This window comes from Coregonus lavaretus (genome assembly GCF_964263955.1).
Source record: "Coregonus lavaretus genome assembly, chromosome: 1".
NCBI lineage: Eukaryota > Metazoa > Chordata > Actinopteri > Salmoniformes > Salmonidae > Coregonus > Coregonus lavaretus.
The window spans coordinates 94,649,977-94,675,594 of record NC_139988.1 but is presented as its reverse complement, the minus strand read 5'-3'; the positions used below and the strand labels follow the sequence as shown (position 1 = coordinate 94,675,594).

At 43.6% G+C, this 25,618-nt stretch overlaps 1 protein-coding gene across 2 annotated transcripts; it reads right to left on the bottom strand.

Annotated features, from left to right (window-relative positions):
* Positions 1–772: 772 nt before the first annotated feature.
* Positions 773–11,985, bottom strand: LOC311149644 (cancer-related nucleoside-triphosphatase homolog). 2 transcript variants are annotated; one of them, XM_084186839.1, is made up of 5 exons: positions 11,871–11,985; positions 7,890–8,124; positions 7,562–7,664; positions 5,391–5,600; positions 773–2,118 (listed from the first exon to the last, which is right to left on the bottom strand). In XM_084186839.1, exons 2-5 carry the CDS (start codon positions 8,072–8,074, stop codon positions 2,038–2,040), a joined length of 579 nt encoding a protein of 192 aa, XP_084042965.1. In that variant the 5' UTR covers positions 8,075–8,124; positions 11,871–11,985; the 3' UTR covers positions 773–2,037. The 2 variants fall into 2 exon arrangements, with proteins under 2 accessions (XP_084042965.1, XP_084042964.1); XM_084186838.1 differs by having other exon boundaries at positions 7,890–8,052; positions 11,871–11,984.
* Positions 11,986–25,618: the final 13,633 nt, after the last annotated feature.

Here is a 25,618-nt window from a genome sequence, read left to right as displayed (position 1 = left end):
GGGGGCAAACTACCCACCCTCCAGGACACCTACAGCACCCGATGTCACAGGAAGGCCAAAAAGATCATCAAGGACATCAACCACCCGAGCCACGGCCTGTTCACCCCGTTATCATCCAGAAGGCAAGGTCAGTACAGGTGCATCAAAGCTGGGACCGAGAGACTGAAAAACAGCTTCTATCTCAAGGCCATCAGACTGTTAAATAGCCATCACTAGCCGGCTACCACCTGGTTACATCTCAAGGCCATCAGACTGTTAAATAGCCATCACTAGCCGGCTACCACCTGGTTACATCTCAAGGCCATCAGACTGTTAAATAGCCATCACTAGCCAGCTACCACCCGGTTACATCTCAAGGCCATCAGACTGTTAAATAGCCATCACTAGCCGGCTACCACCTGGTTACATCTCAAGGCCATCAGACTGTTAAATAGCCATCACTAGCCGGCTACCACCCGGTTACTCAACCCTGCACCTTAGAGGCAGCTGCCCTATATACATAGACATGAAATCTAGTCACTTTAATAATGTTTACATACTGCTTTACTCATCTCATATGTATATACTGTATTATATTCTACTGTATTTTAGTCAATGCCACTCCAACATTGCTCAATCTAATATTTATAAATGTTTTAATTACATTCTTTTACTATTAAATGTGTGTATTGTTGTGAATTGTTAGATACTACTGCACTGTTGGAGCTAGGAACACAAGCATTTTGCTACACCCACAATAACATCTGCTAAATATGTGTATGTGACCAATAAAATGTGATTTGATTTTGATTTTATTTAAACAGTTAAAGATCAAGATATATACACACTACTACAGTTAAAGGCATAAACAGAGAATAAAACCAAAAACAAAATAAATCAACGTTTTATCAAATCAACTCACTGCAAACAGTCCCAAAACAGTTATGATAGAAGTAGTCTTGCACAGTTTCAAATTAATTCAATAAGAAATATATAGAAAGAAACATTGATTAGGAGGCAATCTGTTAAATCAATCCAGAGAAGTTTATTGTTCAAGTGATTGTTTCTTTATGTTGATCATGTATAAACCATCAGGATAGGAGTTGTTTTCCAGTTAAATACGGATCCATTTCAAACTGCATGAACCCTCCCTAGTTTCTCAGTTTGACAAGGTGAATTCACAGGACGCTAAACCTACTTAATGTGATAAGGGTTCATGCAGTTTGGGTTAGTACCAAGTGGAAGGGAGCGATTTGGCACCAGCTATAAAAGAGTTTAATCCTGGAACAGCCGTCCCCACAGTCCTCTGTCTCGATCATTATGTATGATGCAATCCACCACTTAATTGGTGTTCTAAATGTATGCTTATGACACACTGCACTATACCCCCTGCTGAAACCAACCCAACCCCTTTCAGCTTCAGGTACGTGCTGTATCATATGGAGAGTTACATTAAGCATACATACATTAACAGTACATATGTACATTCACATATAACATGAGAGTACCAAAGACGAGCATCAGGATAAACTTCAACTGCTTTAGGATCATCTTGAAGCTTTACAAGATCCATAACCTCCACCCATCAGGGTGGGTCTAGTTCATCAGGGGTGGGTCTAGTTCATCAGGGGTCGGTCTAGTTTCATCAGGGGTGGGTCTAGTTTCATCAGGGGTGGGTCTAGTTTCATCAGGGGTCGGTCTAGTTTCATCAGGGGTCGGTCTAGTTTCATCAGGGGTCGGTCTAGTTTCATCAGGGGTCGGTCTAGTTTCATCAGGGGTCGGTCTAGTTTCATCAGGGGTCGGTCTAGTTCATCAGGGGTGGGTCTAGTTTCATCAGGGGTCGGTCTAGTTTCATCAGGGGTCGGTCTAGTTTCATCAGGGGTCGGTCTAGTTTCATCAGGGGTCGGTCTAGTTTCATCAGGGGTGGGTCTAGTTTCATCAGGGGTCGGTCTAGTTTCATCAGGGGTCGGTCTAGTTCATCAGGGGTGGGTCTAGTTCAGAGTGCTGCTGTGTTTTAAGACCCTCCATGTTGTTCCACTGATCTTTGATAACTTCCACCTACTTAGGCACTTTCCTTAAACAGTCCTGTAGCGCTGACACAACCTCTTGTAATATAACATCTCTGTTCTCCTTGGTGACCTGAGCGAGAGCCAGAGCGAGAGAGAGAGGGGGAAATGGGGAGAGAGAGAGATGGGGAGAAACACACAGACCAAAGATCTTTAAGAGATACAGTGAGGGAAAAAAGTATTTGATCCCCTGCTGATTTTGTACATTTGCCCTCTGACAAAGAAATTATCAGTCTATAATTTTAAATGGTAGGTTTATTTGAACAGTGAGAGACAGAATAACAACAACAAAATCCAGAAAAACGCATGTCAAAAATGTTATAAATTGATTTGCATTTTAATGAGGGAAATAAGTATTTGACCCCCTCTCAATCAGAAAGATTTCTGGCTCCCAGGTGTCTTTTATACAGGTAACGAGCTGAGATTAGGAGCACACTCTTAAAGGGAGTGCTCCTAATCTCAGTTTGTTACCTTTATATAAAAGACACCTGTCCACAGAAGCAATCAATCAATCAGATCCCAAACTCTCCACCGTGGCCAAGACCAAAGAGCTCTCCAAGGATGTCAGGGACAAGATTGTAGACCTACACAAGGCTGGAATGGGCTACAAGACCATCACCAAGCAGCTTGGTGAGAAGGTGACAACAGTTGGTGCGATTATTCGCAAATGGAAGAAACACAAAATAACTGTCAATCTCCCTCGGCCTGGGGCTCCATGCAAGATCTCACCTCGTGGAGTTGCAATGATCATGAGAACGGTGAGGAATCAGCCCAGAACTACACGGGAGGATCTTGTCAATGATCTCAAGGCAGCTGGGACCATAGTCACCAAGAAAACAATTGGTAACACACTATGCTGTGAAGGACTGAAATCCTGCAGCGCCCGCAAGGTCCCCCTGCTCAAGAAAGCACATATTCAGGGCCGTCTGAAGTTTGCCAATGAACATCTGAATGATTCAGAGGAGAACTGGGTGAAAGTGTTGTGGTCAGATGAGACCAAAATGGAGCTCTTTGCCATCAACTCAACTCGCCGTGTTTGGAGGAGGAGGAATGCTGCCTATGACCCCAAGAACACCATCCCCACCGTCAAACATGGAGGTGGAAACATTATGCTTTGGGGGTGTTATTCTGCTAAGGGGACAGGACAACTTCACCGTATCAAAGGGACGATGGACGGGGCCATGTACCGTCAAATTTTGGGTGAGAACCTCCTTCCCTCAGCCAGGGCATTGAAAATGGGTCGTGGATGGGTATTCCAGCATGACAATGACCCAAAACACACGGCCAAGGCAACAAAGGATGGGCTCAAGAAGAAGCACATTAAGGTCCTGGAGTGGCCTAGCCAGTCTCCAGACCTTAATCCCATAGAAAATCTGTGGAGGGAGCTGAAGGTTCGAGTTGCCAAACGTCAGCCTTGAAACCTTAATGACTTGGAGAAGATCTGCAAAGAGGAGTGGGACAAAATCCCTGACCTCTGTGATTGCCAACAAGGGTTTTGCCACCAAGTACTAAGTCATGTTTTGCAGAGGGGTCAAATACTTATTTCCCCCATTAAAATGCAAATCAATTTATAAAATTTTGACATGCGTTTTTCTGGATTATTTTTTTGTTATTCTGTCTCTCACTGTTCAAATAAACCTACCATTAAAATTATAGACTGATCATGTCTTTGTCAGTGGGAAAACATACAAAATCATGGCAGGAAGAGCACAGTGTTCCTGATGGATGGAACCAGATCTAATGCTGCAAATATCACTAATATAGATCTGGTTCCATCCATCAGGAACAATGTTAGTGATAGTAACAGTGTTAGATCTGGTTCCATCCATCAGGAACAATGTTAGTGATAGTAACAGTGTTAGATCTGGTTCCATCCATCAGGAACAATGTTAGTGATAGTAACAGTGTTAGATCTGGTTTAGTCATGCATGATTTCCTGTTTAATCCCCACATTGCTATATGGTAAAAGGATAACGGTATCCACCATGCTATACGGTAAAAGGATAACGGTATCCACCATGCTATATGGTAAAAGAATAACGGTATCCACCATGTTATACGGTAAAAGGATAATGGCATCCGCCAAGATTCCCTGTTGCCTAAATTGTTTTATGCATAATTATTATAATAAAAATGTTTAAATAGCACCCCCTTGTGTGCACATTCGGTAATATCGTATACCCCGGTATGGTACAGAAACGGTATAACAGTAAGAAAATCTGGATACCGCCCACTCTAAACATCTCTAAACATAATTAAATATGTCAAAGTAATTCAAGATGAATATATGATAGTAAATGTAGCACACTAGCTAGGTTCCAATTGGCGACAGAATTGTCATGCAAACATTCTAAAATCCACATTAAAAACAATATGCAACTTTTCCCACCAGAGAAGTTTCCATCAAATTGACATGATGCAGATAAAAGGCTGAGCGTGATGATGTAGAACACATGAAATGCCGTCGGTGGTTAAATTCCCACGTACCGAATAAACAATACAAGTTCAATGGGTTTCCATCACATTGCCAACTGGCGTTATATAGCGAGTGTGCCCACTCCGTTATTGGCACGTGCGCTCTCTGCCCGCTGTTGGCTAGAGAGACTGTATATCCTACATGATGAGATTATTATGGACACGAGTGAGATTCTTTTTTATTTTGTCAAAGCATCGATTATCATGTCACCAGAATAAGACCCTCAATATTTATTGGAAAGGAGCACCAAGCTCATCACCGTGCACTTTCACCACCCTGTGAAGCTCATCTGTAGCCTAATAAACTGCTATCCCGAGGAGTCGTAGTGGGAGGACGTCGTCGCCTGACTCCAACTTTACTTTGATATGATGTGTATTACATCAATATCTGCACATTAAAGCATTTCCACATTTCTTGCATAATTAAATTTTACAGACACAAAAAGATCCCACCTTGTCTAACATACTTTGTTTTGTCAACATTTGACCGTCAAATTTGCTGTTTGCATCAGGCCTGTCGTGACATATGTTATCAGATATGTACTCAACTCACATACCGTCCCGTGTCACTCAGTTGGTAGAGCATGGCGCTTGCAAAGCCAGGGTTGTGGGTTCGATTCCCACGGGGGACCAATATGAAAATATCCACACTCACTACTGTAAGTGGCTCTGGATAATGATCTAAAGGTTGAATGGAAACCTGGTTCTATTTACTCCTACTGTAACCATGGTGAGGGTAAAACTGCTCCCAAGAACAACTGACCCAGTCTGTGCAGTAGGTTGAACATTTGACGTCCCTACAATGAGGGAGGTAAGATTAGATAGATAGAAAGAGATTATTTGTGTGTGTGCGAGCACGCATGTACTCACAGTGAAGACTGTGACGTCCGTCCTGGTCCGTATCTCCTCCACTAAACCCAGTGGTTTTCCTGAAGGGAGGGGTATAGTCCCCAGCACTGAGAAGACTGGAGAGTCCAGGGTCCGTCTGACAGACCTGATGAATGGCTGGCTGAACAGCTCCATTTTACCAACCTCATCTATGATAAACAGCTGACGGTTGCTACTGCATGAAGACTCAAGCTAAACATAGAGATGGAGAGGTTAGAGACAACATCACTCAAAACAAAAAACAGACTGAATGGTTGATATACTGCTGCAGTTCTACTATCACTACTACCACTACTACTACTACTACTACCACCACTACCACTACTGCTACTACTGCTACTACTACTACTGCTACTGCTACTGCTACTACTACTACTACTACTACTACTACTACTACTACTACTACTACTACTACTACTACTACTACTACTACTACTACTACTACTACGGCTTAGACCATGGTATACACTATATACACACACATACATAAAAGTATGTGGACACCCCTTCAAATTAGTGGATTCGGCTATTTCAGCCACACCCGTTGCTGACAGGTGTATAAAATCGAGCACACAGCCATGCAATGTCCATAGACAAACATTGGCAGTAGAATGGCCCGTACTGAAGAGCTCAGTGACTTTCAACGTGGCACCATCATAGGATGCCACCTTTCCAACAAGTCAGTTCGTCCAATGTCTGCCCTGCTAGAGCTGCCCCGGTCAACTGTAAGTGCTGTTATTGTGAAGTGGAAGCATCTAGGAGCAACAACGGCTCAGCCGCGAAGTGGTAGGCCAAGCTCACAAAACGCGACCACCAAGTGCTGAAATGCGTAGCGTGTAAAAATCGTCTGTCCTCGGTTGCAACCCTCACTACCGAGTTCCAAACTGCCTCTGGAAGCAACGTCAGCACAATAACTGTCGGGAGCTTCATGAAATGGGTTTCCATGGCCGAGCAGCCACATACAAGCCTAAGATCACCATGCGCAATGCCAAGCGTCGGCTGGAGTGGTGTAAAGCTCGCCACCATTGGACTCTGGAGCAGTGGAAGTTCTCTGGAGTGATGAGTCACACTTCACCATCTGGCAGTCCAAGGGACTAATCTGAGTTTGGCGGATGCCAGGAGAACGCTACCTGCCCCAATGCATAGTGTCAACTGTAAAGTTTGGTGGAGGAGGGATAATGGTCTGGGGCTGTTTTTCATGGTTCGGGCTAGGCCCCTTAGTTCCAGTGAACCCCGACTGCGAGCCAGGCCTAATCACCCAACATCAGTGCCCCACACCTCACTAATGCTCTTGTGGCTGAACGGAAGCAAGTCCCCACAGCAATGTTCCAACATCTAGTGGAAAGCCTTCCCAGAAGAGTGGAGGCTGTTATAGCAGCAAAGGGGGGACCAACGCCATATTAATGCCCATGATTTTGGAATGAGATGTTTGACGAGCAGGTGTCCACATACTTCTGGTCATGTAGTGTAGGTGAGCAGCCCAGCCACGCATGTGTGCAACTGTGCAAGGCTGCAGGAACACCAGGCTCATTGATAGGTTATCAATCAGAACCTGACAGCCAGGCAGCTCCATGAACAGTAAAAACGTAATGCTGGAATTGCCATCAAGTGAGAATATCACAGCCCTGACATGAGGAAAAACACTGATCACAGCCCTGACATATGAGGAAAAACATGGATCACAGCCCTGACATATGAGGAAAAACATGGATCACAGCCCTGACATATGAGGAAAAACACTGATCACAGCCCTGACATATGAGGAAAAACATGGATCACAGCCCTGACATATGAGGAAAAACATGGATCACAGCCCTGACATATGAGGAAAAACACTGATCACAGCCCTGACATATGAGGAAAAACATGGATCACAGCCCTGACATATGAGGAAAAACACTGATCACAGCCCTGACATATGAGGAAAAACATGGATCACAGCCCTGACATATGAGGAAAAACACTGATCACAGCCCTGACATGAGGAAAAACATGGATCACAGCCCTGACATATGAGGAAAAACACTGATCACAGCCCTGACATATGAGGAAAAACACTGATCACAGCCCTGACATATGAGGAAAAACATGGATCACAGCCCTGACATATGAGGAAAAACACTGCTCTGCTAAATAGTGCAATAATAACGTACGTTTCTGAAGAGAGGTAGAGCCAGGTTCTCAAACGAAGGTACATCCACTACATACTGTCCGACAGTGTACTGCTTCCCTCCATGTGAAGCTACAGACTTCTCTCTGAACAGAACAAAGACAGCAAAGAAAAACACATGACTTAACATGTAGGGGCCAGTTTCCCAGACGAAGCCTAGTCCTGGACTACAGAGTAAACAATTGAGAATTTTAAAAATGCTTTTTGGTCCTAAACTAGGCTTCATCTGTCTGGGAAACAGGCCCTTACAGAAATAGGTCGACCATTTTGGTTGATTACGTAAAAAATATTGACACCTGACTGAAGCCTACCTGACTCTGGACAAGAGCCCCCGCTGTCCGGTCACAGTGACAACGTCGAAACCGACCCTGCGCCCCCCCTCCCTGACCTCCTGGGTGTAGAAGCCCTCCACAGACACACCTGAAGACACGATGATGTCACAGGCCTTCTGGACCAGGGTGGTCTTCCCCACACCTTCACAATAGAAGAGGGTCATGGCATATCCAAAATGAAGCCGTTTGTCTTGTTGGGGCCTTCAAACCATGACTATCAACAGAAATGTAACATTTTATCATAATGCAAAGTATTGACTCATGAACAGAGTTGTTATGTTATTATTTGGCGGAGGTCACACCCATTCACTTACGGAGGAACTGCCTGGGACACACGGTGGTCACTAGTTAACACAGCCACAAAGTCATAACTCTGAATAAAACCCTCCCTAACCATACTGCTAACCTTATGCCTAACCATACTGCTAACCTTATGCCTAACCTTAAATGAAGAACAAAAAGCAAACCTTTGTAGCCAACTTTGAGGCTTTGGAATCTGACCGTTATCCAGTGGAAACCGGGATACACCAGAGAGGAAGAGGCGAAGAGAGAGGGTTTACTACACCCAAAATATGTCCATGTTAAGCAGATCATTAAGTATTAAGCAAGTGAGGGGATTTTGTATGGGGGGCAATGAGTGCCAAATTTAGCCAAATTGAAACTTATTAGCCATTTCAATACTTGAGGCGTATTTGATCTAATATAAGTTGCGTAATGCTGAGGTTGTTACGAGTGTAGGCTACGGATATAAGTGTGATGCACGTGACATCCAGGCAACTTTGAGAAAAAACACAGAGTTGTCCCTGTTGAAAATCGAGACGTCTATGAATATTCATTAGGCTAGCAACTCGCTCGCCATTGAGTACAATAAAGGCGAATGTCAACGAATATTCAAAAAAAAGTATTCAAATAACGAGATGCATGCACCAATCAAAAGACAGGAATAGGTGTGAGCTTGACAGCCCGGTGTTCAGCTCTGTGGACAACAAAGCCCATTGTTAATCAGCTCCTCAGTTCATCCAACGATTGTCTATTATATTGACAAGACTTGATTGACCACTCTAACAATGGAAATACATGTCCTCAAAGATGGAAGGCAGGCGGGAGGAGGAGAGATCAGGTGGGACCATTCTAGCCAATGAGAGGGCAGATACACACATGAACAGGCCATTGAGATAGATAGAGGACTCATCTTTGTATCTATGGCAGTATAGCGTCTGTGACAGCATGAGGACCCAATTCCTAGGAATCCCCATCCAGCGGACTACTTTCAAATGGTGGACGCACTCAATGGCCATGCTAAAACCGGTTATATCCATGATGAGTCCCCTACCAATTTCTATGCAATAGGCACAACTTTGATAAGGTTATATTATATTTTTTTTAGTTGTCGAAATGCCACGTGCGTCCACTTATAGCAGTGCATTCGTAACAAGTGAACCACTACAAAACGTATATTAGATCTAATAAGCCTCACGTATCAAATTAGCAATTCAACTTTTTGTTGACCAAATTTCACACTCATCAACCTCCACACAAACATTCCTCAATTCGTGGGCTTATTTTTGGTGGAGCCAAACCTCTTGCCTCGCCTCTTCCTCTCTGTTATCTCCAATAGGGTCTGGCTCCAGCAGATACCTTCTCACGCCACAGACGCTGTGAGGCATATGAGATGAGACACGAATAGTGCCATAGAGGATGGTGTGTTACCACACAAAAACAGCACGGGTGGTGAAATTACATTTATAATTAGATGCGAGGTACTAGCTAGCGTGTACTAGCGTATACTAGAACTAGTGTGTACTAGCTAGCGTGGTACTAGAGCTAGTGTGTGCTAGCTAGCTAATGTAGTACTAGAGCTAGTGTGTACTAGCTAGCTAATGTAGTACTAGAGCTAGTGTGTGCTAGCTAGCTAATGTAGTACTAGAGCTAGTGTGTGCTAGCTAGCTAATGTATTACTAGAGCTAGTGTGTGCTAGCTAGCTAATGTAGTACTAGAGCTAGTGTGTACTAGCTAGCTAATGTATTACTAGAGCTAGTGTGTGCTAGCTAGCTAATGTAGTACTAGAGCTAGTGTGTACTAGCTAGCTAATGTAGTACTAGAGCTAGGGTGTACTAGCTAGCTAATGTAGTACTAGAGCTAGGGTGTACTAGCTAGCTAATGTAGTACTAGAGCTAGTGTGTACTAGCTAGCTAATGTAGTACTAGAGCTAGTGTGTACTAGCTAGCTAATGTAGTACTAGAGCTAGTGTGTACTAGCTAGCTAATGTAGTACTCGAGCTAGTGTGTACTAGCTAGCTAATGTAGTACTCGAGCTAGTGTGTACTAGCTAGCTAATGTAGTACTCGAGCTAGTGTGTACTAGCTAGCTAATGTAGTACTAGAGCTAGTGTGTACTAGCTAGCTAATGTAGTACTAGAGCTAGTGTGTACTAGCTAGCTAATGTAGTACTAGAGCTAGTGTGTACTAGCTAGCTAATGTAGTACTCGAGCTAGTGTGTACTAGCTAGCTAATGTAGTACTAGAGCTAGTGTGTACTAGCTAGCTAATGTAGTACTTGAGCTAGTGTGTACTAGCTAGCTAATGTAGTACTAGAGCTAGTGTGTACTAGCTAGCTAATGTAGTACTAGAGCTAGTGTGTACTAGCTAGCTAATGTAGTACTAGAGCTAGTGTGTACTAGCTAGCTAATGTAGTACTCGAGCTAGTGTGTACTAGCGTATACTAGACATAGCATCTGGATATGTGTGCAACAAAGTATATCATTCACCTTCTGCTACCATTTCTGTCAAACCGTCTATACATACAGTTTCACGCATACGTTCGATAAATCCAACCTCTGCACCACAGACCGCAACGCAACCGCCTATCCAACACCATGCTGGAAGGAAACGCAACCGCCTCTCCAACACCATGCTGGAAGGAAACGCAACCGCCTCTCCAACACCATGCTGGAAGGAAACGCAGCCGCCTCTCCAACACCATGCTGGAAGGAAACGCAGCCACCTCTCCAACACCATGCTGGAAGGAAACGCAACCGCCTCTCCAACACCATGCTGGAAGGAAACGCAGCCGCCTCTCCAACACCATGCTGGAAGGAAACGCAACCGCCTCTCCAACACCATGCTGGAAGGAAACGCAGCCGCCTCTCCAACACCATGCTGGAAGGAAACGCAGCCACCTCTCCAACACCATGCTGGAAGGAAACGCAACCGCCTCTCCAACACCATGCTGGAAGGAAACGCAACCGCCTCTCCAACACCATGCTGGAAGGAAACGCAACCGCCTCTCCAACACCATGCTGGAAGGAAACGCAACCGCCTCTCCAACACCATGCTGGAAGGAAACGCAGCCGCCTCTCCAACACCATGCTGGAAGGAAACGCAACCGCCTCTCCAACACCATGCTGGAAGGAAACGCAACCGCCTCTCCAACACCATGCTGGAAGGAAACGCAACCGCCTCTCCAACACCATGCTGGAAGGAAACGCAACCGCCTCTCCAACACCATGCTGGAAGGAAACGCAACCGCCTCTCCAACACCATGCTGGAAGGAAACGCAACCGCCTCTCCAACACCATGCTGGAAGGAAACGCAACCGCCTCTCCAACACCATGCTGGAAGGAAACGCAGCGCTCAAGTGGATATGAATGTACCGCTGGTGAACCAAAATGCAAAAACACTGTCGGTGTGACCGAGGCGTCAGATAACATTGTAGCTCGCTAACTTTCGAAAATGTGCACGGTCAGAGTCGACCTGCTACTTTCAAAATAAATCAGGAGACTCAAGCTTCAGTTTACAAATTGTTTTAGCTATTAGCTGAACTACTGCTGTTAGCTACATTGTATTGTGTGGCATCATTTCTGAAACTAGCGTAGCTAGTTAGCTAGCAGCAGTCACAACTTCACAGCGTTTCTGAACAACTAAACCGTGCCATGCGTTTCAAGAAGTTTGTTTTATAGTTACCCGGAGGTCCTGTTAGGAAAACGTGTTTGATCATTTCTGATTAAATGTTCTGTTTACACCGTTCACTACATTGCTTCTCCTCACATCCGTACACATGGGAGCCGCAGATTGAAGTGGCAGGACTCGGTGAGGGGATTGGGTTAATGCCCCGGGGGAACCGGGTTAGCGTTGATTGCATTCGATTTGGAACCGGGCTACCTCCCGGTGTGAGCCAGCTACGCCGTTCTGGCCGACGGTCAAATCGGCTCAAAACAAAAGTGACATAGATTAAGCACTTGGAGTATGATTAGTATGCTGTGTTTTTACATGCAAAAGTGATTGATTTTGATACAAATGCTTTATCTGCCTTTCCAATGAAAACTACTTTGAAAATTCGAACATATATTTTATTGAAAAGAGATGTATGTTTCTGAACAATGCCCCATGCTGCATTGTTGACAGATTACCGTTCGATATGAGCAGGGCGCGCCACCCTCACTGATTTCACCCGGTCGCTCATGTGATGGGCCATAGTTCGGTTCAACCCGGGGAAGTTTAATCGAATCCCCTTATTGACATTCATTGGGCAGGACCAGCACAACCCGTAGAAAGGAGCAGAGAGAAGGATCAATCAATACTAATTGGAAGGGGTCTGTGTGAATGTGAATCCAATCCTCAAAACCAGGGGTATTCAACTGGGGGTCCGCGGCCAGGTACTGCAGGAGGTCCGAGAAAATCTTGTAAAAAATAAAACATCTTTAAAAAAGTGGAGAAAAAAAATATATCGCTAGCATACCTTCAGTAGAAAAGAGGAGAATATCTTATTTCTAATGACGTGAACTTTCTCAACTCCTAATATTGAATTACACTCAATAGCTAGGTTTCCATCCAATTGGCAACCGATTTTCATGCAAATATTAAAGTCATGTTAAACACTATTATTGCACACAGTGAGTCCATGCAATTTATTATGTGACTTGTTAAGCCAATTTTTACTCCTGAATTTATTTAGGCTTGCCATAACAAAATGATTGAATACTTATTGACTCAATACATTTCAGCTTTTAATTAATTTGTAAATATTTCTAAAAACATAATTCCACGTTCACATTATGGGGTAGTGACACAGAATCCCAATTTAATCCATTTTAAATTCAGGCTGTCACATAACAAAATGTGAAAAAGTCAAGCCTGGTGAATACTTTCTGAAGGAACTGTATATCAATATTTGCGCATAAAGGCGTTTCCACCTCTATTTCTTACATAATTAATTTTACAGACACAAAAAGATCCCACCTTGTCTATCGTATTTAGTTTAGTCAACATTTGGTAATTTTACCGTCACCCACAGTGAACGTGTCATAATACCCATACAACCTAGCGGTCAAACACGGAAATGGTTCCAATCATTTTATTGTGGATTTTAGAAACACTTCAAATAAGGTCTGTGTTTTGTGTAGGCTTACCCTGGCGTCACGTTTTGATAACCGTGTAAATCTCTCTCGGACAGGATGACTTTTCTCAATATATTCGGGCTCTATTTAGCGCCAAAGTAGACATCATGAAAGACTACAAATCCCTGCAGGCTCCTGCATCTGACACATTTGCTGTCAGCTAGCTTGCTACTAGCTACCTTCATCCAAAACGAAATATATGTTGAACATTTTAATTTAGTGTTCCATATTTTAACTGTCTTATTTATGCATTTGGTCTTGTCTTGTTCAGAATACTATCCTAGTAGCAGTCAGATACTGTATTTATAATGTTCCATGAATACTAGTCTGCAAAGAAGCTATATAGCTAGCTACCTACCTTGATGATATTAGCAACATAGCCTTATTTTACCAGATCCTCTTCTCCTTTAGCCGGTCTATATTTAATCCCTTATCATTTCTACCAACTATATGAACAAGGTCAAATCTATTTAAATCCATGGTGTCAGAATGCACTGCTGTATTAAAGCAATTCAGAACTAACTTCTTGACATGTTTTGTAGCAGATTCAAAGCCAGATTAACTCATTGCAGGATGTATCCATAATCATATTTATTTGACAAGAATGCACCTAGTCACCCATCAATCACGTCAAACACCTGAACTCCAGTAAACAATGCATACATATGCCCTTTATACATACCATAACATATAAACATCTGAATTTAAGTAAAAATTAAATTATTGAATCATCAATGCCAGAAACCTGGGACATAGAAGAGCACCATATGAACTATTATTACTATCAGAGAGGGCACAGATTCTTCTGCTTTTCCTATTGGGATTTTGGTGAGTTACAAATGGAAAAACCTGGATGTGTAAGGTAGGTTTTATATAAAATATTAGGTCAACTCCAGCAGAATGAGAAACACACTTACGACTCAAAACAAGGAAGCCATGCTTAAAATGCAGCTATATCAACACCCTTCTTGTCAATTTAACAGGTCCATGTTGCTGCTGTCAACTGTGAGCAACATATTTACCACAGCATTCAGTCTCAACCCCAGAGGACAGCATTACACAGGTGGAAAAAAGGTAGCAAAAACAGTACACAACAGTTTTAAACGTGTTACTGAGTCTAGATGTTATCACATCAGGAGAAGAACACGTAAAGGAAGAAGCATAGGGAAAATGGGTGAAGGTAGGGTGGGTTTATAGAGATAAGATAGAGAGAAGGTAGGGTGGGTTTATAGAGATAAGATGGAGAGAAGGTAGGGTGGGTTTATAGAGATAAGATGGAGAGAAGGTAGGGTGGGTTTATAGAGAAGATGGAGTGAAGGTAGGGTGGGTTTATAGAGAAGATGGAGTGAAGGTAGGGTGGGTCTATAGAGATAAGATGGAGTGAAGGTAGGGTGGGTTTATAGAGATAAGATGGAGTGAAGGTAGGGTGGGTTTATAGAGATAAGATGAAGTGAAGGTAGGGTGGGTTTATAGAGATAAGATGGGGTGAAGGTAGGGTGGGTTTATAGATATAATATGGAATGAAGGTATGGTGGGTTTATAGAGATAAGATGGAGAGAAGGTAGGGTGGGTTTATAGAGAAGATGGAGTGAAGGTAGGGTGGGTTTATATAGATAAGATGGAGTGAAGGTAGGGTGGGTTTATAGAGATAAGATGGAGTGAAGGTAGGGGGGGTTTATAGAGATAAGAAGGAGAGAAGGTAGGGTGGGTTTATAGAGATCAAATGGAGTGAAGGTAGGGTGGGTTTATAGAGATAAGATGGAGTGAAGGTAGGGTGGGTTCATAGAGATAAGATGGAGAGAAGGTAGGGTGGGTTTATAGAGATAAGATGGAGTGAAGGTAGGGTGGGTTTATAGAGATAAGATGGAGTGAAGGTAGGGTGGGTTTATAGATATAAGATGGAGTGAAGGTAGGGTGGGTTTATAGAGAACATGGAGAGAAGGTAGGGTGGGTTTATAGAGATAAGATGGAGTGAAGGTAGGGTGGGTTTATAGAGATAAGATGGAGAGAAGGTAGGGTGGGTTTATAGAGATAAGATGGAGTGAAGGTAGGGTGGGTTTATAGAGATAGGATGGAGTGAAGGTAGGGTGGGTTTATAGATATAAGATGGAGTGAAGGTAGGGTGGGTTTATAGAGAACATGGAGAGAAGGTAGGGTAGGTTTATAGAGATAAGATGGAGTGAAGGTAGGGTGGGTTTGTAGAGATAAGATGGAGAGAAGGTATGGTGGGTTTATAGAGATAAGATGGAGTGAAGGTAGGGTGGGTTTATAGAGATAAGACGGAGTGAAGGTAGGGTGGGGTTATAGGGAAAAGATGGAGAGAAGTTAGGGTGGGTTTATAGAGATATGATGGAGTGAAAGTAGGGTGGGTTTATAGAGATAAGATGGAGTGAAGGTATGGTGGGTTTATAGAGATAAGATGGAGAGAAGGTAGGGTGGGTTTATAGAGATAAGATGGAGAGAAGGTAGGGTGGGTTTATAGAGATAAGATGGAGTGAAGGTATGGTGGGTTTATAGAGAACATGAAAAGAAGGTAGGGTGGGTTTATAGAGATAAGATGGAGTGAAGGTAGGGTGGGTTTATGGAGATAAGATGGAGAGAAGGTAGGGTGGGTTTATAGAGATAACATGGAGTGAAGGTAGGGTGGGTTTATAGAGATAAGATGGAGTGAAGGTAGGGTGGGTTTATAGAGATAAGATGGAGAGAAGGTAGGGTGGGTTTATGGAGATAAGATGGAGAAAAGGTAGGGTGGGTTTATAGAGATAATATGGAGTGAAGGTAGGGTGGGTTTATAGAGAACATGGAGAGAAGGTAGAGTGGGTTTATAGAGATAAGATGGAGTGAAGGTAGGGTGGGTTCATAGAGATAAGATGGAGATAAGTTAGGGTGGGTTTATAGAGATAAGATGGAGTGAAGTTAGGGTGGGTTTATAGAGATAAGATGGAGTGTCGGTAGGGTGGGTTCATAGAGATAAGATGGAGAGAAGGTAGGGTGGGTTTATAGAGATAAGATGGAGTGAAGTTAGGGTGGGTTTATAGAGATAAGATGGAGTGAAGGTAGGGTGGGTTTATAGAGATAAGATGGAGTGAAGGTAGGGTGGGTTTATAGAGATAAGATGGAGTGAAGGTAGGGTGGGTTTATAGAGATAAGATGGAGTGAAGGTAGGGTGGGTTTATAGAGATAAGATGGAGAGAAGGTAGGGTGGGTTTATAGAGATAAGATGGAGAGAAGGTAGGGTGGGTTTATAGAGAACATGGATAGAAGGTAGGATGGGTTTATAGAGATAAGATGGAGTGAAGGTAGGGTGGGTTTATGGAGATAAGATGGAGAGAAGGTAGGGTGGGTTTATAGAGATAAGATGGAGAGAAGGTAGGGTGGGTTTATAGAGATAATATGGAGTGAAGGTAGGGGGGGTTTATAGAGATAAGAAGGAGAGAAGGTAGGGTGGGTTTATAGAGATCAAATGGAGTGAAGGTAGGGTGGGTTTATAGAGATAAGATGGAGTGAAGGTAGGGTGGGTTCATAGAGATAAGATGGAGAGAAGGTAGGGTGGGTTTATAGAGATAAGATGGAGTGAAGGTAGGGTGGGTTTATAGAGATAAGATGGAGTGAAGGTAGGGTGGGTTTATAGATATAAGATGGAGTGAAGGTAGGGTGGGTTTATAGAGAACATGGAGAGAAGGTAGGGTGGGTTTATAGAGATAAGATGGAGTGAAGGTAGGGTGGGTTTATAGAGATAAGATGGAGAGAAGGTAGGGTGGGTTTATAGAGATAAGATGGAGTGAAGGTAGGGTGGGTTTATAGAGATAGGATGGAGTGAAGGTAGGGTGGGTTTATAGATATAAGATGGAGTGAAGGTAGGGTGGGTTTATAGAGAACATGGAGAGAAGGTAGGGTAGGTTTATAGAGATAAGATGGAGTGAAGGTAGGGTGGGTTTATAGAGATAAGATGGAGAGAAGGTATGGTGGGTTTATAGAGATAAGATGGAGTGAAGGTAGGGTGGGTTTATAGAGATAAGACGGAGTGAAGGTAGGGTGGGGTTATAGGGAAAAGATGGAGAGAAGTTAGGGTGGGTTTATAGAGATATGATGGAGTGAAAGTAGGGTGGGTTTATAGAGATAAGATGGAGTGAAGGTATGGTGGGTTTATAGAGATAAGATGGAGAGAAGGTAGGGTGGGTTTATAGAGATAAGATGGAGAGAAGGTAGGGTGGGTTTATAGAGATAAGATGGAGTGAAGGTATGGTGGGTTTATAGAGAACATGAAAAGAAGGTAGGGTGGGTTTATAGAGATAAGATGGAGTGAAGGTAGGGTGGGTTTATGGAGATAAGATGGAGAGAAGGTAGGGTGGGTTTATAGAGATAACATGGAGTGAAGGTAGGGTGGGTTTATAGAGATAAGATGGAGTGAAGGTAGGGTGGGTTTATAGAGATAAGATGGAGAGAAGGTAGGGTGGGTTTATGGAGATAAGATGGAGAAAAGGTAGGGTGGGTTTATAGAGATAATATGGAGTGAAGGTAGGGTGGGTTTATAGAGAACATGGAGAGAAGGTAGAGTGGGTTTATAGAGATAAGATGGAGTGAAGGTAGGGTGGGTTCATAGAGATAAGATGGAGATAAGTTAGGGTGGGTTTATAGAGATAAGATGGAGTGAAGTTAGGGTGGGTTTATAGAGATAAGATGGAGTGTCGGTAGGGTGGGTTCATAGAGATAAGATGGAGAGAAGGTAGGGTGGGTTTATAGAGATAAGATGGAGTGAAGTTAGGGTGGGTTTATAGAGATAAGATGGAGTGAAGGTAGGGTGGGTTTATAGAGATAAGATGGAGTGAAGGTAGGGTGGGTTTATAGAGATAAGATGGAGTGAAGGTAGGGTGGGTTTATAGAGATAAGATGGAGTGAAGGTAGGGTGGGTTTATAGAGATAAGATGGAGAGAAGGTAGGGTGGGTTTATAGAGATAAGATGGAGAGAAGGTAGGGTGGGTTTATAGAGAACATGGATAGAAGGTAGGATGGGTTTATAGAGATAAGATGGAGTGAAGGTAGGGTGGGTTTATGGAGATAAGATGGAGAGAAGGTAGGGTGGGTTTATAGAGATAAGATGGAGAGAAGGTAGGGTGGGTTTATAGAGATAATATGGAGTGAAGGTAGGGTGGGTTTATAGAGATAAGATGGAGTGAAGGTAGGGTGGGTTTATAGAGATAAGATGGAGTGAAGGTAAGGTGGGTTTATAGAGATAAGATGGAGAGAAGGTAGGGTGGGTTTATAGAGATAAGATGGAGAGAAGGTATGGTGAGTTTATAGAGATAAGATGGAGTGAAGGTAGGGTGGGTTTATAGAGATAAGATGGAGTGAAGGTAGGGTGGGTTTATAGAGAGAATATGGAGAGAAGTTAGGGTGGGTTTATAGAGATAAGATGGAGTGAAGGTAGTGTGGGTTTATAGAGATAACATTTACATTTACATTTTAGTCATTTAGCAGACGCTCTTATCCAGAGCGACTTACAGGAGCAATTAGGGTTAAGTGCCTTAAGGGCACATCGACAGATTTTTCACCTAGTCGGCTCGGGGATTAGAACCAGCGACCTTTCGGTTACTGGCACAACGCTCTTACCCACTAAGCTACCTGCCGCCCCAGACCAAAGCAATTGGAACTTAAACTGTTACAGTGAATGCATGGAAGGATGTGGGTTTGAGAGTGAAAAGAAACACAGATTTGTTAAAAACAAATTATGAAAATAAAGAGTAAAGCGGAGTGGTTTGTAATATGGCAGATCATATGAAGAGGGTGGACTTGAAGGGAAATGTTGAGAGAAGGGGGAAGTCCTTGAGCTGTCTGTGTGGGCTAGATCACCGGTCCATCATTTTAATGGTATTTGATCTGCGAGAGACAGAATAATAACAAATTAAGATGGAGTGACGGTAGGGTGGGTTTATAGAGATAAGATGGAGAGAAGGTAGGTTGGGTTTATAGAGATAAGATGGAGTGAAGGTAGGGTGGGTTTATAGAGATAAGATGGAGAGAAGGTAGGGTGGGTTTATAGAGATAAGATGGAGAGAAGGTAGGGTGGGTTTATAGAGATAAGATGGAGTGAAGGTAGGGTGGGTTTATAGAGAACATGGATAGAAGGTACGGTGGGTTTATAGAGATAAGATGGAGTGAAGGTAGGGTGGGTTTATGGAGATAAGATGGAGAGAAGGTAGGGTGGGTTTATAGAGATGAGATGGAGAGAAGGTAGGGTGGGTTTATAGAGATAAGATGGAGTGAAGGTAGGGTGGGTTTATTGAGATAAGATGGAGTGAAGGTGGTGTGGGTTTATAGAGATAAGATGGAGAGAAGGTAGGGTGGGTTTATAGAGATAACATGGAGTGAAGGTAGGGTGGGTTTATAGAGATAAGATGGAGTGAAGGTAGGGTGGGTTTATAGAGATAAGATGGAGAGAAGGTAGGGTGGGTTTATGGAGATAAGATGGAGAAAAGGTAGGGTGGGTTTATAGAGATAATATGGAGTGAAGGTAGGGTGGGTTTATAGAGAACATGGAGAGAAGGTAGAGTGGGTTTATAGAGATAAGATGGAGTGAAGGTAGGGTGGGTTCATAGAGATAAGATGGAGATAAGTTAGGGTGGGTTTATAGAGATAAGATGGAGTGAAGTTAGGGTGGGTTTATAGAGATAAGATGGAGTGTCGGTAGGGTGGGTTCATAGAGATAAGATGGAGAGAAGGTAGGGTGGGTTTATAGAGATAAGATGGAGTGAAGTTAGGGTGGGTTTATAGAGATAAGATGGAGTGAAGGTAGGGTGGGTTTATAGAGATAAGATGGAGTGAAGGTAGGGTGGGTTTATAGAGATAAGATGGAGTGAAGGTAGGGTGGGTTTATAGAGATAAGATGGAGTGAAGGTAGGGTGGGTTTATAGAGATAAGATGGAGAGAAGGTAGGGTGGGTTTATAGAGATAAGATGGAGAGAAGGTAGGGTGGGTTTATAGAGAACATGGATAGAAGGTAGGATGGGTTTATAGAGATAAGATGGAGTGAAGGTAGGGTGGGTTTATGGAGATAAGATGGAGAGAAGGTAGGGTGGGTTTATAGAGATAAGATGGAGAGAAGGTAGGGTGGGTTTATAGAGATAATATGGAGTGAAGGTAGGGTGGGTTTATAGAGATAAGATGGAGTGAAGGTAGGGTGGGTTTATAGAGATAAGATGGAGTGAAGGTAAGGTGGGTTTATAGAGATAAGATGGAGAGAAGGTAGGGTGGGTTTATAGAGATAAGATGGAGAGAAGGTATGGTGAGTTTATAGAGATAAGATGGAGTGAAGGTAGGGTGGGTTTATAGAGATAAGATGGAGTGAAGGTAGGGTGGGTTTATAGAGAGAATATGGAGAGAAGTTAGGGTGGGTTTATAGAGATAAGATGGAGTGAAGGTAGTGTGGGTTTATAGAGATAACATTTACATTTACATTTTAGTCATTTAGCAGACGCTCTTATCCAGAGCGACTTACAGGAGCAATTAGGGTTAAGTGCCTTAAGGGCACATCGACAGATTTTTCACCTAGTCGGCTCGGGGATTAGAACCAGCGACCTTTCGGTTACTGGCACAACGCTCTTACCCACTAAGCTACCTGCCGCCCCAGACCAAAGCAATTGGAACTTAAACTGTTACAGTGAATGCATGGAAGGATGTGGGTTTGAGAGTGAAAAGAAACACAGATTTGTTAAAAACAAATTATGAAAATAAAGAGTAAAGCGGAGTGGTTTGTAATATGGCAGATCATATGAAGAGGGTGGACTTGAAGGGAAATGTTGAGAGAAGGGGGAAGTCCTTGAGCTGTCTGTGTGGGCTAGATCACCGGTCCATCATTTTAATGGTATTTGATCTGCGAGAGACAGAATAATAACAAATTAAGATGGAGTGACGGTAGGGTGGGTTTATAGAGATAAGATGGAGAGAAGGTAGGTTGGGTTTATAGAGATAAGATGGAGTGAAGGTAGGGTGGGTTTATAGAGATAAGATGGAGAGAAGGTAGGGTGGGTTTATAGAGATAAGATGGAGAGAAGGTAGGGTGGGTTTATAGAGATAAGATGGAGTGAAGGTAGGGTGGGTTTATAGAGAACATGGATAGAAGGTACGGTGGGTTTATAGAGATAAGATGGAGTGAAGGTAGGGTGGGTTTATGGAGATAAGATGGAGAGAAGGTAGGGTGGGTTTATAGAGATGAGATGGAGAGAAGGTAGGGTGGGTTTATAGAGATAAGATGGAGTGAAGGTAGGGTGGGTTTATTGAGATAAGATGGAGTGAAGGTGGTGTGGGTTTATAGAGATAAGATGGAGAGAAGGTAGGGTGGGTTTATAGAGATAAGATGGAGTGAAGGTAGGGTGGGTTTATAGAGATAAGATGGAGAGAAGGTAGGGTGGGTTTATAGAGATACGATGGAGTGAATGTAGGGTGGGTTTATAGAGATAAGATGGAGTGACGGTAGGGTGGGTTTATAGAGATAAGATGGAGAGAAGGTAGGGTGGGTTTATAGAGATAAGATGGAGTGAAGGTAGGGTGGGTTTATAGAGATAAGATGGAGTGAAGGTAGGGTGGGTTTATAGAGATAATATGGAGTGAAGCTAGGGTGGGTTTATAGAGATAAGATGGAGTGAAGGTAGGGTGGGTTTATACAGAGAAGATGGAGAGAAGGTAGGGTGGGTTTATAGAGGTAAGATGAGTTGAAGTTAGGGTGGGTTTATAGAGATAAGATGGAGTGAAGGTAGGGTTGGTTTATAGAGATACGATGGAGAGAAGGTAGGGTGGATTTATAGAGATAAGTGGACAGGTGTCTTTTATACAGGTAATAAACAGAGATTAGGAGCGCTCCCTTTAAGAGTGTGCTCCTAATCGCAGCTTGTAATCTGTATAAAAGACACTTGGGAGACAGAAATCTTTCTGATTGAGAGGGGGTCAAATACTTATTTCCCTCATTAAAATGGACATCAATTTATAAAATTTTTGTCATGCGTTTTTCTGGATTTATTTGTTATTATTCTGTCTCTCGCAGATCAAATACCATTAAAATTATTGACTGATCATTTCTTTGTCAGTGGGCAAACGTACAAAATCAGCGGGGGATCAAATATTTTTTTCCTTCACTGCAGCAGCATAGAGAGAAACATCTAGTTACACAGCAGTATAGAAACATCTAGTTACACAGCAGCATAGAGAGAAACATCTAGTTACACAGCAGCATAGAGAGAAACATCTAGTTACACAGCAGCATAGAGAGAAACATCTAGTTACACAGCAGCAGAGAGAGAGAAACATCTAGTTACACAGCAGCATATAGAGAAACATCTAGTTACACAGCAGCATAGAGAGAAACATCTAGTTACACAGCAGCATAGAGAGAAACATATTTTACATTTTACATTTTAGTAATTTAGCAGACGCTCTTATCCAGAGCGACTTACAGTTAGTGAATACATATTTTTTTTAATACTGGCCCCCCGTGGGAAACGAACCCACAACCCTGGCGTTGCAAACGCCATGCTCTATCAACTGAGCTACATCCCTGCCGGCCATTCCCTCCCCTACCCTGGACGACGCTGGGCCAATTGTGCCCCGCCCATGAGTCTCCCGGTCGCGGCCGGCTGCGACAGAGCCTGGATTCGAACCAGGATCTCTAGTGGCACAGTTTGCACTGCGATGCAGTGCCTTAGACCACTGCGCCACTCAGGAGTACACATCTAGTTACACAGCAGCATATAAACATCTAGTTACACAGCAGCATAGAGAGAAACATCTAGTTACACAGCAGCATAGAGAGAAACATCTAGTTACACAGCAGCATAGAGAGAAACATCTAGTTACACAGCAGCATAGAGAGAAACATCTAGTTACACAACAGCATAGAGAGAAACATCTAGTTACACAGCAGCATAGAGAGAAACATCTAGTTACACAGCAGCATAGAGAGAAACATCTAGTTACACAGCAGCATAGAGAAAAACATCTAGTTACACAGCAGCATAGACAGAAACATCTAGTTACACAGCAGCATAGAGAGAAACATCTAGTTACACAGCAGCATAGAGAGAAACATCTAGTTACACAGCAGCATAGAGAGAAACATCTAGTTACACAGCAGCATAGAGAGAAACATCTAGTTACACAGCAGCATAGACAGAAACATCTAGTTACACAGCAGCATAGAGAGAAACATCTAGTTACACAGCAGCATGGAGAGAAACACCTAGTTACACAGCATCATGGAGAGAAACATCTAGTTACACAGCAGCATAGAGAGAGAAACATCTAGTTACACAGCAGTATAGAAACATCTAGTTACACAGCAGTATAGAAACATCTAGTTACACAGCAGTATAGAAACATCTAGTTACACAGCAGCATAGAGAGAAACATCTAGTTACACAGCAGTATAGAAACATCTAGTTACACAGCAGCATAGAGAGAAACATCTAGATACACAGCAGCATAGAGAGAAACATCTAGTTACACAGCAGCATAGAGAGAAACATCTAGTTACACAGCAGCATAGAGAGAAACATCTAGTTACACAGCAGCATAGAGAGAAACATCTAGTTACACAGCAGCATAGAGAGAAACATCTAGTTACACAGCAGCATAGAGAGAGAAACATCTAGTTACACAGCAGCATAGAGAGAGAAACATCTAGTTACACAGCAGCATAGAGAGAGAAACATCTAGTTACACAGCAGCATAGAGAGAGAAACATCTAGTTACACAGCAGCATAGAGAGAAACATCTAGTTACACAGCAGTATAGAAACATCTAGTTACACAGCAGTATAGAGAGAAACATCTAGTTACACAGCAGCATAGAGAGAAACATCTAGTTACACAGCAGCATAGAGAGAAACATCTAGTTACACAGCAGTATAGAAACATCTGGTTACACAGCAGCATAGAGAGAAACAATGGCGGTTGGTACCCCAAAGCCGCCTCAAATGGTGAGAGGCCGGTGGCAGATGAGGTGAGGGAATTGTGGGCATATTCGACCCACGGAAGATGTTTGGCCCAGGTGGACGGGTTCTGGGATGTCACACAGCGTAGAGCAGCCTCCAGGTCCTGATTGGTCCTCTCAGTCTGGCCATTGGACTGGGGATGGAAACCTGATGAGAGACTGACAGAGGCACCCAGAGCCGAACAAAACTCCTTCCATACCCGAGAAATGAACTGTGGACCTCTATCGGACACTATGTCCACAGGTATTCCATGGGGACGGAATACATGTAGGACAAAGAGGTCGGCTGTCTCACTGGCAGATGGTAATTTTGGTAATGCAACAAAATGGGCAGATTTAGAGAATCTGTCCACGATGGTGAGTATGGTGTCATTACCCTCAGACATAGGAAGTCCAGTGACGAAGTCCAAGCCCACGTGAGACCAAGGACGACTCGGGACTGGGAGAGGCCGCAGCAGGCCCGAAGGAGCCCTGTGGGAAGCCTTATTTTGGGCACAGATGGAACAGGCCGCCACGTACTCCCGGACGTCAGCCTCGGCGGATGGCCACCAAAAGTGCCTCTTCAGTAGCGATAGTGTACGTTTCATACCAGGGTGGCAGGAGAAGCGTGAGGTGTGGATCCAGTTGAGCACTTGCGGCCGCACGGCTGCGGGAACATAGAGAAGGTCGGGGGGGCCATCGGCCGGTCCAGGTTCCAACTCTTGTGCCGATCGGACGAGGGACTCGATTTCCCAATGAACAGCCGCCACCAAACAGGAAGCGGGCAGAACAGATTCAGGATTGCTGGAGTCTTCATTGTCTGTAAACTGGCGAGAGAGAGCATCAGGCTTGACATTACGTGTGCCAGGACGATATGTTAAAATAAACTTGAACCTGCTGAAGAACAGAGCCCATCTGGCCTGACGGGAGTTCAGCCTCTTGGACGACTGGATGTAAGCCAGGTTCTTGTGGTCTGTCCAGACTATGAAGGGTTGCTCTGCTCCGTCTAGCCAGTGCCTCCACTCCTCCAACGCCAACTTGACAGCAAGCAACTCCCGGTTACCCACGTCGTAGTTCTTCTCAGCAGGGGTCAATCTCCTGGAGAAAAAAGCCACAGGATGGAGCTTCTGGTCCGTGGGGGAACGTTGTGACAGGACAGCCCCCACCCCCGAATCAGAGGCGTCCACTTCCACAATAAACTGCAAACTAGTGTCTGGATGAATAAGAACAGGTGAGGTGGTGAACAGTTCCTTCAATGTACTCACGGCTGACTCGGCCTCAGGCGTCCACAGGAATGGCACCTTAGGGGAGGTGAGCTTGGTCAGGGGGGCAACCACTCGGCTGAAACCCCTGATG